We start from the raw sequence: 16,576 nt of genomic DNA on the forward strand, positions 1-16,576 counted from the left end.
GTGTGTGTGTGCCATATCTTGCTTTTTTATATATATATACGATATACACATATATATCATAAACCCTGTTGACCCTTGGGACAACTGAAGACAAAAATTAATGTTGAAGTATTTTACCTCTATGATCCTGTCTCTGTTCTGAGTGGTGTTTAAAAAGTTAGGTAGTGATACAGCAGTGCCACCTTGTGGTACAGTCCACACATACAGAAGGCCATTCTGACACCCTCTATAAAAACAAACAGAAAAAGTGGCATCAGTCAAATAATAAATCAATAAAATAGGCACAGATTAGTAAGGTTACTCAACGAGCCTGACATAACACTGTAGACATCAAAGGAATATTAAATAGCAAAAGGCGGCATTCTGTTTCACGTGCTCTGAACTTACACAGCCAGCATCAGTCTGGGATCAGAGCCTGTGCCAGGCAGAGGGCACCATACAGCAGCATTAACCTGGGCAGTGTGAAACAGGGAGTGCACAGTAAGCCAGGTACTTCCCACCCGGCCCCAGATCTTCACCATCTCAGCTCTGGCCATTGAGAGCAGCAGGTGTCCTGTGGGGTCCCATTTCAGGTCAGATATGCTCTCCTGAGAAAAATAGTTATAAATTATAGAGGTTAATCTATAATTATAGAAGTTAATCATATATGCAGAGTCACTTACAATAGGACATTGATTTAACATCACATCCGCAGAATGGAGCACAAGGAGGTTATGTGACTTGCTCAGGGTCACATAATGTGTCCCTTTCAGTGGTAGGATTTGAACCAGTGACCTTCTGGTTACAAGTCTTGGACTTTAACCATTGGACCACACTGCCTCCCTGAACAAGTTCCCCCCTGTTCATAATTGAATGACATATTTCTACCCGCTGGGGTATTTCTTACAGGAAAGGCAGACAGTATGAGCGGACTGCCTGTGTCATAGGGCTCTGTGGTGGAGATCAAAATCTTTCCATCTGGGTATCCAACTGCAAAAGGCTTATCCAGACTGTGCCAGGCAACACACTGAACAGCTGCTGTGAATACAGGAAATCAGGAGTAGTGTGTTAGATATGGTTAAGGCTAGTGGACTAAAGAAAAAAAGTTAAACAAAAAAAAAAAAAAAAAAAGAAAATGTAGGAATGCATGTGTCCTCATTGTAACTGAACCCAGGACACACAATTCATCATTGCTGTTTTTACTGAAATAAACATTTCAGTGACGCACCATTATTCCTTTGGCAATGGGTCAGTTCAATGCTTTCAGTATGAAAAGTCTCTGTGATTTCTATCCAGCACAGAGATCCATCCAGTCTGCCGACAAGCAGGTTCTCAGCAGATCCACCCTGGGTTGCGGCTCCCTGGCTGGGGTACGGCATGCGAGTATCCACCCATGAGATGGCTGTCACCCACGAGGGCTGCCTCTCCACATGACACTGTGAACCTAACAACAAAAAAAATACACAAAAATGTTTCTCACGATCGTTAGCACCACTGATTATATATTATTCAAGATTCTCAATACATGACATCATGACGTTAATGTTATCCATTTTTTTATCTTCATTTTACCCCAGTCCTACCAAATGAAATGCCCAATTTCCTTGTTGCTTTACTGCTACAACCCACTTAATGATCAGGAGGAAATAAGATTATGGGGAACTTCCTTCATGCCAATCGTTTTTTTTAAAGCAACAAATGTTTCCAGCTACGGAAGCTGTGGGGATCTTAAAGGCCACGTGGGCCCTTAGCCCAGATCGACAACCTTGTGAACAGGATTCAGATACAGAACCATTTGAACAAAGATCTGTTACCATTTACTGTCCAGATGTTGACCAGCTTCTCTTGGAAAACAGCAAGAAACGTCCCACTAGCACTCCAGTAAACTGCGGATATTTCAATCCCCATGCTGCTGCCTGGGCCGGAGTTCTCCATGCTATTAGGGATCAGGCAACACAAATTGAGCTGATACTACCACAGGTGCTTTCTCCTAATTTATTATGTCTAAGAGCAGGGGTTCCCAAACTGTTCAGCTGTATCAGGCACTGCAGCCCAGTATTAGCACTTCTTAAGAACAATGACAAATTAAAAACATTTTAAAATCTGTAACACTACATAAACTTAATCTAAATGGTAATATTTTCATTTGAATCTTATATTTTTTCTTCATTAGTAACACACAGAATGTCATCACTCCCGCCGCCCCTCGGGACTGTGCCACAGCTCACCTTTGGCCTGCAGCCCACAGTTTGGGAACCCCTGTCTTAGAGGATGTAGTAAGAACATAGTTTTTTTTCTATTCAAAAAGGTAATAACCAAGGATTTTCTATCATGTACAGTAAGTTACTAAATTCAAGCAATTTTTTCCCTACCTAATGCTGCAGCTACATGTGCAGTGCAATTCCCCAGTAGTCTTGGTGATGCTCCACAGTCGCACAGTTCCATCTTGGGCACCAGTGGCAAGCAAGCCCTTTTCAATGCACCAACTGCAACTTGTGACCTGGGTCAATACAAAGCAGGTTAGAGTGGTGCAAATATAGTTGAACTATATATCCCTACTCTAAAAAGAATGATCTTGGGTATTTCTACAACCAGTACAAGTCTAAAACTAAAACTTTTAAAAAATCAATAGTGTTTTTGAAATACAGCTGGGAGGTTACTACAGCATGTAACTCCTTACCCTGCTGTGATGTGCTTCCAGTTTCAATGTTGGGCACTTTCGCAGGTCCCCTGCCATGTCTGTGTAAGTCTGGGGTCTAATGGGGTTGTCTCTCTCGGACACAGCCAGAGCCTGCACAAGTTGCTGAGCAGCCCACTGCCTGTTTGTGTTGGTAAGTCTCACGGACAGGCAGCATGCTGCCAGTGCATTGGCCAGCTCCAGGGGCCCAACACGCACAGCTGAGTGTGGCACAAACGCACCTACACCCACGGGGCTACCAGCATCTACAAAATAAGTAAACAGTTAAAAATTAAAATAAATAACTGGCATCATTGTTAAAATCAATTTAAAAAAAAATAAAAGCTAACAACCAGAGTAACCCAAATGCAATATTTCCATTAGAAAAACACTACAACCACAACTGGGAGGTAAAGCAGCCCTGTGTCGTTAACAAAGCGAGTTAGGATCTATGGGATTTGAACCCTCAAACCCCTGGCTCCCTGTCCTCAACTCTAACCATTGCACTTGATGTACAATGTCGCCTAAACGGGCTTCTGAGGCAGGAGTAAGGGAATTACCTGTATGGGAATTACACTGTAGGATTAAGGGTTTATTTATACTAAATTTGCAATCAATGTCAGATTTCCCAACCTCTCACCCTTAGGCTCTGTGTCTGCTCTCTCTGGGCTTTGTCGGTGGCGGATTCCCTTCTGTGTTAGCAGCGAGACCAGGGTTTGAGTTACCAGGAACATTGGGGAGGTCACCTCTATGGTCTCTTTTGCTGGTCCTTTAAATACAGGAAAGTGTCGTTTTTTCTGCTGCGGGTCACTGATAGCTCCAGTATTCATTCCTGTTGCTGCAGCGATCAAGTCCTGAACAAAGTCAAGGTAAATAAGAAAAGTACAGTTATTTACTAAACACAGAGAACTCATGAGGTGGTGGTGGCATGCAGCAGTGGATGTGTTATATAGTTCAACTACAGTCATTTAACAGTAATTAATATGTGTTTGTTACTAGGAACTCATTATTAGCATGGTGATGGTAAATTCTTCAATTCGCAGGTAAAGACAAATCCTATTAATCATGTTGTCAAGAATTCAATGCCATCATTGTATGATCAAATATAATTTACTCATCTTGTGTTACAGGGCAGAGAATGTGCACATGCTGGTGAACACCTGCAGCCCACGCAAGTGTTTAAACCACTGCTCATAAGAGCCAGGCTCATTTGCACAAGCATAGTATTTAACTTAATCTCAACGTCAGGAACAGCAGTACATCACAGAAAAGATGAATTCATGTCTGTTGCTACCTGGGTGCAGATGTCTACCAGCTCCCGGTAAGCGGAGGGACTGTTTGATACCAAGCAGCCAATGGCTGAGCTCAGGAAGGTGAGGCAGACAGAGCCTGTCTTCTCTGCAGTGGTGCCTCTTCCAAATCCAAACCCCTCAATGGTTGTGTGAACTCTTCCTGCTGCAGCCAGGCACATTAACCGAACCAGGATACGAATGTCAGCGAGGCCCAGGGCTTCCAGACCACTAGACTGGCTACACACTGAGCCACTTGAGATAGAAAAGGAGGGGGAGAGGACATAACGCATAATGCAAAAGCAAACCATCTGCTTTATTAATCCGAAATCATTAAAAAGACAATCATTCTCAGAATATCACAATATGCTCCCTAAGAACACATTTTTTTGGGAGTGAAATATCAGATATCTTAACTTATATATTGTTTTCTTGTTGTTGAGATTTACTTTGTGTAATTTTCAGGTCATTCATCCCATTAAACAGAAGTTTAATGCACACCCATGGTTTCAATAGAGCTCTCAAAATTATGTCTACCCTCTAAATATATCTGGTATTTAACCATTAACCTCTCCCCTTTATAAAAGTAATTCATCTAGTGCAGTGGTGCGCAAAGTGGAGGGTGCGGAGAGTCAGTAAGGGGGGGCGTGACTATCACTAAAGGGGCAGTTCTGTTAAAAAAAAAAAATTAAAATAAAATAAAAAATAAAAAATCTATCTATATAAATAATACATAAACGGCAGCTAATTAGACCAAGTTCTTACCTTTCAAATAAGCCGCTGACAATCACTTTAGGAGTAATTATGTTTATGGTTAAGTGGCAAGTGTGTCAGTGAAACTGCAGTGAACTGAGCCTAAAAGGTGGTTTCCATGTACGCTAAATGTATAAATGTTAACAAACAGAGTACTTCTGTGCGCACAAAAAATAATTAAAACTATTGATTTCAACTGAGCAAATATAGAAATACATTTGTTTTATTTGTATTAGTGCTACGCGCTGTTCGCGTCACAATGGACCAATCAGAAATATGGTCAAAGTGACTGTCACTGTCGCTCACGCAGAAATAAATAAAAATATGGACAATGAGAACTTAATTATTAAAGGCATAAAATGAAATGTTATTTATGATGCCAGTGTCTGTGGTTATAAAAAGACAATAAAAAGAAGGACGCCACATGGCAAGAAATAGCAGGACAATTGACGGGGAGCGCCACACACACAGGTTTCGTATTTCTGTAAAATGATGCTGCTTTGTTTTAATAATGTTGACCAATAATAATAAACACATTAGCTCTTTAACAAGCTGGTGGTATTCCCCCAACTGTTTCTTTTTTTTCTTCTTTGGTGTACCCATACTCTATTTCTTTGTGTTTTATTTATTTTATTTCCTCTTCACAAAAGGAGCAAAACTAGCTACAGTTGCGTTTTCTATTTTTGTATTCGTGTCGTTCGCGTCGCTCCTGGTGTGCATACTTTATTTTGTGAAAACCAAAACTTTTTTTTTTTTTTAGATTTCATTGCTGAACAATAATGTTTATTCTGTAAAAAAATTCAAGGATTTACTTGTTAGAAACCAAGGTTTAAGCTCCACTGGTACTCAAGTTAACAACTCACACACTGATACAGCATCTTATTTAGTACGGTTCACACCTGGCAGAAATCCTGGATAACGCCTTCATGACTATGCCCTGCGCCAGGAGGATTTGTGTGGTGGTTGTGATGCGCCTCAGTGCCAGCAGACGGTCCTGGGGATCTCGGAGAGAGGCAGCCTGCTCTCCCAGGCTCTGTCTGGCAGAAGAACCCTTCTCCTCAGCACTGCGTGAGCCTGAAATAGGAAGGAAGAAAACAGAATCTCATCTTTTGTTTGTGGAAATTCCAATTTCCTGAACAAACGATGAGGTTGGTAGTCCATTTGGCATATAAGGAAGTATAATTTAAAGACAGGAAACCAGCTATAATAGTATAAAAACGGTTACCGTACTTTACCATTACCTTGAAGAATGATCACATTTCCACGACATAATCAAAAACAAAAAGTAAAGTAACACTTACCTTTGTGAAGCTGTGAATGTTTTTTGCTGGTAGCGCTTGTAACTAGAGCTCCCAGAGGGTCCTCTTCTGTGAATGGGACTGGATCAGGAACTTGCTTCTTCTCATCCAGCCCTAGAGACCCCGAAAGGAAGCCAAAATCTTCCAGTCCTGTCAGTCTGTCACCATCCTCAAGGTCTAACAGCTCCCACTCTTCTGTAAAACATCAGATGCACATAAAATCCCTTGCAACAAACTGGTCCCCTCTGTGACACTGAACACTGTGCTAGTATAGTATATACACAGCAGGCTTTTTTTTTTTGCTTCATTCTACTGTACAGTACTATACTTGCACATTATGTTACAGCATTTAGAATTAGAGATAAAAAAAACAATGGTTGTTTTCTTAACAGGTCGGTTGACTGATGTTGGCAAATAGTAAACAAGAATGCAATACATTATATGTTGTTTAGTCCCCAATCAACTTTATAAACCACCCTACACTATTCCCCTAATGACAGGCTGCATGATACAACCATCAGGTATAATGTCAGACAGATACCTTCTGAACTGTTATCCAATCCCCCAATTAAATCAGAGGCCAAATTCTTCAATCTGAAAAAACAAACAAACTACAGTTTTACTCGACCATAAGTACTAGAATGTTTAAAACAATTGCTATACAAACACCAGAACTAGATCTATGGAAGTTTTAGCAATTATCTGTAAGGTTGTGCGTGTGTAACATGTATACATAAGTGAAGACGGGTGGACAGGCATCTTCCCATATCCCCAGATTAGGATGCTCTCCATTACTATACGTGATATAATACGTGATACAATAATGTGTCTGAATCAAATTTCACCACAGGATAAAAGTTGATTTTGGTTATGTAATAATAACAAATAATGGCACTGATAAAGATATTTTGTATTTCTTGCTATATATATTTTTACTACACTTATTCTCCTTACTATTTTGAACATACAAAGTATAATATACTAACCTGACAAAAGTGCCTCAACCTCTTTGCACCTATGTACTGTCAATAAAATTAAAATTACAATCTGGTCTGTACATATATATCATCAGAATTACGATTTTAATCACCTGTTGGATTTGAAATGGTTTTCGTCAATTTTGGCAGCAAGATATTTCTCTCTGCAGGTACTGCACATCAGGTAGTACGGACTACCGGAGCCACACTCCCCTCCAAACCAGCCATTAACGTATGTACCATTGCTACGGTAACCCCAGCGCTCTGCGCCCTGCCCACATCCTGGGTGGGTTTTTTTCATGTGGCTGTTGAACTGCAAGGTCAGAGTCTCACAGAGCTCACACTCCACCATCTCCCCAGGTTCAGCCTGGTTCTCTCCTCCCTGTCATATACAAAAGCATAAAAACACAGTAAGGACAGGTCCCAAGCTAAACCAATAACCTATTAGTCTGGCACTCAAAGCACCTCTGCTGTGCAAGGCTGTCTCTCATAACTACACAAAGAAATATAGCAACTTATTAGACAGGTAAGTACCTCTACTATCCACAAGGTGTCTCTCTCAGCATTCGTGAAGTCGGGTGTGAAAAGCTCCTCGGAGGAATCCTCATGCTGCGTATCGTCCATGAAGCCCAGCTCAGGCTCCTCCTCTGCAGGGAAGGGGTGAGTCTCCTCTCTCTCAGGCCAGTCCGCTGCCCCCTGCTCACGACCAAACAAGGGCGGCACCAGATTGGGGGAAGGAGAGTCTAAAAAGCAAACAAGAAGTTTTTTAAAAAGGTGTGAAACCAGTGTTCTGGAATCAACCCCTTATCTTTTATTAGAACTAGAGGCATTATATTACTACCTTGCCCAATCCTACTTTTCTTGTGTTGAAATATGTTGAGATATTTCAATTACTTTCGAATTATATACTACGCTGCTGCTTCCTGTGCATGTGTAGAGATTGTATTACCAGAATGCGGACAAGTTAGATTTTGCCAACTTCGATAAAGAGCTGGGCTTTTCAAAATAGCTTTTCCCCCAGGTCAAATGAAAAAATATTTAAAACTCAATATCTGAGCAACAGCACTAATTAAAACTATTGCAAATATCATGAAAACATAAGGGGGAAAAAAGCTGTTCAAATGTCATTAGAAGTTACTTACTATTTAACATTTCTACTGTTCAATGACTTTAGGTGAACATGTCAAAAAGAGCTTTTTGTATTTGGCATTACATTACATTTAAGTCCATCTCAAGACTGCAGTTTGTTCAGAGCTCACTTGCTTTTCGGACTGTTCAAATACTCTTAAACCACAGACGAACGTACCAGCTCTCCTGAAGAAAGATCGCTGTCCCAGACTGGAGCGCTGCCTGCGTGCTGGGGGAGGCCTGTTTCGGGTGAGGTGGACATCAAGGAAATTCTCTCTTTCAACATGATCCAGACCCGCGATTAAGCTGCAGCACAAAAAAAAAAAAAAAAAAAAAGAGCCGTCAAAGCCCTCTCCAACACACGTATTTACACTGCAGTTCTACAAAAGAAATACTTTCATTACAGTTCAATGTCGACAACCTAGGTCTGCATAAGATATTTAAATAAAAAATGTAGAAAAATCAACACTATTTTGAAGCCAAGTTTTTATTTTATTTTATTTATTATATTCAACATGAGATTTCCTACATCTTCCACAATAAGGATTATTTTAACATGTGACACAGACATATTTATAAAGCTATGAAAATATAAGGTATTAGTTTTTTGTCTGGGTCTGGTCAACACAGGTGTTGCAATACAGGTCAAGTGTTGCTGTGTAGAAAACTTGTGTTGGTGGCTGGGGGAGGCAGAGATCTGCGCAGATCTGATTTTTACGATCAGTTACTAAAGGACCCGACCTGAATCCGCAATCCGCTGCAGCACCGTCTAACCCGCGACCCCGACCCGCTTTAATAAGATCTGCAACCTGACCCGAACCCACAAGTGTTTGTCCTTTGCCTACTGCCTGTGTCGACTGACTCTCACATTCACATACAGATTGAGTTTATATAATAAGCTATACAGCGTGGTAGCTCCCGTGGTAGTGGTCTGGATATATAATAACATTGTAACATATTAACTAACTATCTCTACTTTACTATAAAATACCTGTCCATTCCTTTTGTGCCACCAGTTGAAAAGGAGCTACACCTGTGCTTTTGCAGAGATGTACCAGTTTCATGGCTGTAGTTCACAAAAACAATGATTTTACAAGCTACTAATCCAGTTAAATGTTCATTATTATCATTTGTTATAATTCCAAAAGAATTTCACTCTTCTGATTTACCTCTTGAACTATTGCCCACTACATGACACAAACCCTGCGTTATCTTTTGTTTCACCTCGTCCACAGGCACTTTTAATATCACCAAGCAGACGTGATAAAAGAATCTTGCTACGTATCAAACAAGTGGCAATACAAACCGAGAACACTGCTTAGTCAGCTGACTCCTCTCTAATCGCCTCCTGTTTTAGTGCAGGAAATACTGGTACATTTACCCTCTCATACGTTATTTGGGAAAAGGTTACAGACGAGTAGGCTGAAAAGGACAGAAAACATTTTTGGCGATTCAAATCCAAACCCCAAATTTTTTTTGACCCACACCCGAATCACAAAAAAAGTTCATATTCCAACCTGAACCCGTCCCGATGCAGGACTCTAGTGGCAGGGGCAAGGCCCTGCACACACAATTGAGTGTGGGTTTGTACTTACAAACCAGACACTCTGCGTGAGACTTGCTTTATCAGCTGTGTGTGCCGCTAGGGATTACAGGCTACATAAAGCCCTTCACCGCAACGAAAGTAGAAAGGAACAAACATAAACCAAACATCTGACCTGGAACCTGGGTCAGTGTTTTGACTATTTTCCTATTTTGTCAAGGATTCGTTTCGGGATTGTTAAATCCTAAAGTACAGGGGTGTGTCAACGGGACCTCACTTTATAGCAAGCGAAAGAGCCATATTCATAGCCCACTTTGTTGTTAGATGTTTTTCCTTTTGTTGTACATTTGTATATTCGCCTGTGTCTTCTCGTTTGCTGTGTAAATAAATTCTGAGCACCATTTCAACATCAGTCTCTCTCTCCAATCAATCAGAGCAGATTCCCACACCCCTATTACACTGGCGAATTAGAGACCACTCTTCCCTCTGAGCAGCATGTTGTAAGGTGGCTTGTACTGTAACAGGTACTATACTTTGGATGAGATGTTAACTGATGACCCTTTAACTCTGCAGACTTTAAAGATCAAGTGGCAAAAAACAAACAAAAACGTGTGTCTAAAATCAGCAGAGGTCAATAAATCTAAAATATAAAAAAACAAAATGAAGTAAATTTGGTACCTTTCATCCCCCTCGGGATGGGAGTTAGGAGTGGGCGACTCTGGCCGCTGGACGGTCTCTGGTCCCTCAGGGGAGACTATTCCAGTTTCACTGGGGTTCTCTGCGGATGGGTAATCTATCAGCTGCTGCTCTGTGAGGGGGTGTTCCAGCATCCAGCTAGCCAGCACCTCAATAGTGCGGGCGTCTGCTTCTCCAGTGACTCCTGGGAGGGAAAAGCAGAGAATTCAGTTCACAGGAGTTAAAATAACGCTTTACTTTAACCTACAAATTGCATCACATACTGAAACGAATCATTACACTTTACAAGAACACGTAACATGTATCTTTACACAGGGAGGAATGTACTTTTCAGGAATTTACTGCAATCATTTGACTTTGTTCAAAAGATATGTCACACACAAGCCCACAAAAACAAATATGACAGTCATGCACGATGAAAGCAATACTTTCAGTAAAGTCCAATGAAGCTCCATTCCACATGATTCAATTTGAAAATCTTTTAGGTATGCTTTTTTTATACGCAAGTAAGATTCGTATACCTGCATCTTCCATTGCTTTGTAGATATGTCTCATGGAGAATCCCATTTCTAGCAACCGTACAGGAATAAACATTTGGGATCGTTCTAAAAATTTTAAAAACAACGTACAAAGTCATGCATGAAAACAGATGCTGCCCTTTGACTACAGAATTAGATTAATCAATTACAAAAACACTGCAATGCATAAGGAGATGAAGAGATACAGATCATATAAATAGGCATCCACATTCATGTACAAGAAGGCCATGATATTGTAATGTAAATATTTTGCTTTCCCAGTCATCCTTGGCCGTAAGGGGCACTGCTTGATGCGTTTACACAAGGATACAGGTGGATGGGAAAATCCAATACGACAATATAAAGTATTTTTCTTGGAACTGATGTGCCATGAACCAATAGACTGTATACTCTAAAAAATAAATTAAAAAACAGCATAAGCGAGTACCAACTATATACTAAATGTATGTTAGTTTAGCACAGGCGTTTTCCCCCCAAAGCATGCAGTCACAGGCATTTCTGCTACACATTTATGCCTACAAAAGCCATAACACAACTCAAGGACACCGTTTCCTGGTAACACCAGCTGCGAAGCCTAGAGGCACAAGGATGTTTACTTTCCCAAATCCTCCTGCCTTACCAGGTGGATTATTAGCCCGGGTGTGTGGTCCTACGAAGCAAGGCCGCTGTTCTGAAAAGCCGTCACAGGAAGCAGAATTTGCCATGTTGAAGCTGGGGTACAACATGGGGTTATTGAGCAGTCCAGCCAGGGTAGGGAACCTCGCTAACACCATCCGCCTAAAAAGCCAAGACACAAAGGATGCACTAAACCAAAAGAGCAGAGCTACATTTCATACCCCAAGTTATTTCTGTGTATTCATTTTTGCAAAGAAAGCAAAATCTGGAAGAAAGTAGCTGATAAACAAAGTTCAATAGGAAACATTAGGTAACATGACGTGGGTGGATGGGGGCGAAGACACAAAGCTTAAATTTGAAACCCCATTGTCTTTTGGAAATATGAATATGCAGCTGCTCTTCTTTGGGATGCAGGGGACTCAGAGGTTAGATGTTCTGCAGAGCAGAAAACAGTGGTTAGTGAACAGGCTCAGCCACTTACCTGATGCTGGCTTTTCAGTAGTTCCAACTGGGGATGGACATCTGGAGTAAAAACACAGTTCTAGGCGGTCATGACGACTCCATGTGTATAAGGAATAAACTACTATGCATGCCTTACCCACATTCTTCTATACAATAATTTGAACAACTGACAGACTGAACAATTATACTCCCTGGGATCCACCAACAGCATACTGCTGTATAATATATATGCAATGTAGTACTTAGAGTCATTGAGACGATAGTATAAAAAAAAAAATAGGCTTACATCAGACAAATTACAAACTAGACAAATAACATAATTTGACTTTTAGTGAACCCCACTTAGTGATCACTGATAGATGGATTTTGTTTTGTATTATGCTGCAAAGTCAATATGTTTTTAAACGGTATGTTAATGACTACACAAAATTGTAAAATACATGGCATTACTTCTATGAAAACCAAAGCCTTTCAGATACAACTCTTCAACAAAGTGCATGTTACTACTTACTGCAGCAGATTGATGGGGAGGAAAGGGTTGAAGTTCTCCAGTCCATCTGCCTGCAGCACAGTGAGTAGGGAGGCTGCCAAGTCGTTGCTGGAGGAGGACGCAGATGCTTCATTGGACATACAGAAAGTAGCATTACTGTCCGAGCCGTTGCTGTATAGAGATCGTGTGCTTGACGATTGAGACATTGTCTGCGATGGAGGACAGGTGACAGTCCCAGATTCTGGAAAAAAAGAAAGAAAAGTGTTAGTCTACCTTGGTTTATGCTTTTATTGCCTGGTAGAGGTACAAATGAAAAGAATGAAATCATTTTTGTGAAAGGTTTAGAGTAATTATTACTATTACCTTTATTTTTATATCATGCCTTTCATAGTGGACCACCATCACAAAGTGCTTTACAGAGGTAGGCTGTGAACTGTGCATTATATGCAGAGTCACTTACAATAGGACACTGATTTAACATCTCATCCGCAGGATGGAGCACGTACAGGAAAGAGCACCTTGGGACGGCGTCCCACGGTTTCAGTCATGTCCAGTCACCGTGGCTGAGTCTATATGTATACTACACGAGCAGCAATACATCCGATGATATATGTATGTATGTACATACATGTTATATATATATATACATACACACACACACACACACACACATACACACACACACACACACACACACCTACCTATCTACTTTGAATGTTGCCACAAGTGCTAACTTAGACAATGCTTTGACTGGATTTAGTAAGTTGTCAGTTTTTAACACTAAGAAAATGTAATACATGTATGCATGCATGTTCTGTAATGATTTACTGTACTAAAATCCAATAAATAAATACAAAAGGAATAAAAATGTTCTAATTGAGTTTACTGTCTTATTGCAAGAACATGACATCTCAAGTAGCCAAAGTCTCAAATAAGGTTTATGCATTGATACAGCAAGAACTTCCAAAAAAATAAAATCACAGCCAAAAACACTTCCTGAGTACAAGTAGTAATGGCTTTGTTGCAGGTTGTTATCTGGCTTATTTAAACTCCCCCCAAATAAACAATATAGCACATCAAACAATGCAGCTGAATACTACTGATGATTGGGGAGAGGACACACATCCACAATAAACTGGATATACTGGAAAAAGTCTGTACCTTTTTGATGGTCTGCTGTCCCAGAATCCTCCTGCAGCATGTTCAGAGCTCCCTTGAAGATCATAATCTGGGCACGCTCCAAGTCAGACAGGGAGACAACTTGCTTAATGGGGCAGGTCCTCACTGCCCACTTCACCATGCTCCGCACCAGGAACTGCAGGACCGATCGCAGCTCCCTGTTTTCTACACTAATCAGAGTCTTGGCTGTTTCTGGCCCATTCTGACTACTGGCCTCCAACTTTGGTATCAAAAGCATATCTGCAAATTTCCCACAGCTCAGAATAACAGCAAGAGACTTCAGTGCCCCAAGTAACAGGTAGGACACCTGCACCGCACGCAGCTCAGAGGAAAAGAGGTCAGTCCGATTGTTTGCCTGGGAGGTTAGGCTGCCCTCCTGTTCATTTACATTCTCTTTGTTTGCTGTCAGATATTCTTTTTTGGTCACTTTATCCTCAGCCGGTATAGTCGTAGTTTCCAAGCCATCCAATACAATAACTGCTTCTGGACACCCATCCTCACCCATCACGACCCTAGCTAGGTCTTCATCCAGTCTCTGCTCCAGTTCGCTCCTTTGGCTGCTTTCCGATTCCCTCTTGTTTGGTGCCCTCCTGCTGATGTGGTTTTCCTCTTCCTCCAGCACTCCGGTTAGGCAGATCAGGTCTAACAAGACAGAAGGTTTCAGGCCCTTGAATCGGGCAACGTCCAACTGGGGCACTTCACAGGGCTCCAGGGAGGACAACGGGGTGTCGCTGGGTGACCAAGAATTCAGGAAGCTTGGTTAGTGGAAGGAGAACCGCAACATGCAACAAGGAGAGGGAGGGCAAAAGACATGCGGAGAGAAAAAGGAAGAAACAAAAAAAAAAAAAAAAAAGAACCTAAATGATAAGGCCAGGAAACAGAGGAAAGCACACAATGAAAAGATCAGATGGAGGTAGACGGATGTAGTTACATAAATGACAAGCAAAAGAGAAAGTCTTACAGGAAGAAAACATTTATTGTACTGTTCTGTGTCCCATAAAAAAGTCACTCCTTTGTAAGTTAAAACCCACGAGACCACCACAAATACTGATTAATGTTTACAATTTTTTTTTTTTTTTTTAACCAGTATTTTTTAAAATCCATGAAATCCAGGTTTACTTTTTTACACTGTACTATATACAAATCAAAGCAGTTGTACATCATATAATATTTGATATACTGTAGTAGTTGACTGTGTGTTTGATACCTACAGTTCAAGAGCATCAAAGTCTGTCAATTTATTTTTTCCCCCCAGGAATTGCAAAATGACACAAAATACACTGCTTATTCTTAGTTAAGGGAAATTTGGTTAAGTTTGAAGTCAAACAACTGGGGTGTACCCAGTACACTATGCAAGCTAATGGCATTTTCTCTCATTATTTATTGGCAAGTAGCTGAAAAACACACAACTAATTTATTCTAGATTGGGGTCTAGAGTGACTTTGGGGAATGTTGAACTATATTTTACAAACAAACTGTCAGGAAGCTCAAGGCCTGCCCTACTAACTAATTTCTACATCATTTTTGTATTTTTATTATGATTACCTGACAGTCATGTCGACCTCTTCCCACTGCAGCTTGGCTGATGAACATCCTTCTTTCAATACCCCTAACAGCGTGGCTCTCCGGCTGCTGGGTTTATGCTGACACTGTCCTGCAGCTCTAAGCCCACTGTCCACTCCCCCAATCACAGCCAGCACTGGCCACACCTCAGAACAGAGTGCAGTCAGCTGAGGCTCTGCGAGCTTCGAGAGGCACGGGACTGCCTCCCCACACTCTGCATCTGGAATCTTCTCCTTCACATCCGAGGCTGCTCTCTTAAACAAGTTACAGCCAACTGCTGCAGGAAAAGTAACAGTGTGTCAGTAACAATCATCCTCCGGCGGTAAACTCAAAACTGCAGCCATCTGTATCATGAAAACATTGATGACAATGACTTCTATCACAATTTCATAAGCAGTTCTCCAGACATTTGCAAAAATGGCACACAGACTGACAACTGCATGCATCCTGAGAATCTGATATTCTCAATACCTTGCGCTAAAAAGTGTTAGTACCAAGTTTTATGGCAATTGGATAAGCAGTTCTTCAGATATTAAAAAAAAAAAAAAAAAAAAAAAAAAAACCTTGAAGCGTGACATACGTACCAGTATGACTGCTTCCACTACGGTATATCCCTTCACAGGGGACTTTAAGTTAGCGCTGCACATACACACACTGTCCCTGGATACATCAGCCCCTAATAGCAGTCCCAATTACAGGGATACAGTATAAATGGGCAGCAATTTGCCTTTACTGTAAACCAGCTTGGATAAGAAAGCAATTTTAGGACTGTGCTTACTTTGTGATCTGCTCACTTTTCCAGTTCTTCCTTCTTTCATTAGTGGACTGATCCGCTCCAGCCTGGCCTGCATGTATTTGTTGATGGATGCAGTCCAGCTGTCGTGGCGATGGAGTCTGCGCATGAGCTGGATGCCTGCTTCCACAAGCACTGTGGCTCGAGGGCTACACAGCGGGTCCCCTGGCAAGAGGTCACGGGGCATCCCTCGCATCTGAAGGTCACACAGAGCTACCTGCAACAGGAAACCATACAGGTTCAGCATTCTCCAGTCTAAACTACTTATCTCTTATTGAGCAAACTCTGTCAGGAATGTAGAAAACAGCCTTTCCAAGGAACTTAAGATAATGGTGATCCGGCAACGAGGTACAAATTGTTTTTGATGGTGCAAGGTTTCATGCATTAGATGACGTGACAACAATCTCTAAACATGTCAGTTTCCATGGGAATAGTTACATGTGCAGGCATTAAGGCAGAAAACAGCACAACTAAAATGGCTACTATATAACAATGTCTATATTTACATTTAATATACATTTATGACTATTTAATAAAATGGTATACACACTATTTAATAAGCTATCCTATTGAAGTCTAACTGAAAATTACTTAA

The 16,576-nt window shown here is 41.0% G+C and overlaps 1 protein-coding gene across 1 annotated transcript in view; it reads right to left on the minus strand.

Annotated features, from left to right (window-relative positions):
* The window catches only part of LOC121316088 (probable E3 ubiquitin-protein ligase HERC1), a 64,515-nt gene that overhangs the window by 20,199 nt on the left and 27,740 nt on the right, over positions 1–16,576 (minus strand). Inside the window, exons 37-58 of the mRNA XM_041250848.1 lie at positions 15,967–16,198; positions 15,171–15,465; positions 13,608–14,380; positions 12,468–12,687; positions 11,499–11,656; positions 10,862–10,945; positions 10,323–10,524; positions 8,280–8,407; positions 7,508–7,716; positions 7,087–7,355; positions 6,538–6,590; positions 6,000–6,191; positions 5,598–5,772; positions 3,951–4,200; positions 3,297–3,510; positions 2,660–2,922; positions 2,352–2,479; positions 1,794–1,915; positions 1,208–1,423; positions 887–1,017; positions 388–587; positions 118–226 (exon numbers count right to left, since the gene is read on the minus strand). Of these exons, the coding sequence (XP_041106782.1) occupies positions 118–226; positions 388–587; positions 887–1,017; positions 1,208–1,423; positions 1,794–1,915; positions 2,352–2,479; positions 2,660–2,922; positions 3,297–3,510; positions 3,951–4,200; positions 5,598–5,772; positions 6,000–6,191; positions 6,538–6,590; positions 7,087–7,355; positions 7,508–7,716; positions 8,280–8,407; positions 10,323–10,524; positions 10,862–10,945; positions 11,499–11,656; positions 12,468–12,687; positions 13,608–14,380; positions 15,171–15,465; positions 15,967–16,198 (4,623 nt within the window). The remainder of the gene's footprint in view (positions 1–117; positions 227–387; positions 588–886; positions 1,018–1,207; positions 1,424–1,793; positions 1,916–2,351; positions 2,480–2,659; positions 2,923–3,296; positions 3,511–3,950; positions 4,201–5,597; positions 5,773–5,999; positions 6,192–6,537; positions 6,591–7,086; positions 7,356–7,507; positions 7,717–8,279; positions 8,408–10,322; positions 10,525–10,861; positions 10,946–11,498; positions 11,657–12,467; positions 12,688–13,607; positions 14,381–15,170; positions 15,466–15,966; positions 16,199–16,576) is intronic.

The sequence above is a fragment of the Polyodon spathula genome, chromosome 1 (assembly GCF_017654505.1).
Source record: "Polyodon spathula isolate WHYD16114869_AA chromosome 1, ASM1765450v1, whole genome shotgun sequence".
Classification (NCBI taxonomy): domain Eukaryota; kingdom Metazoa; phylum Chordata; class Actinopteri; order Acipenseriformes; family Polyodontidae; genus Polyodon; species Polyodon spathula.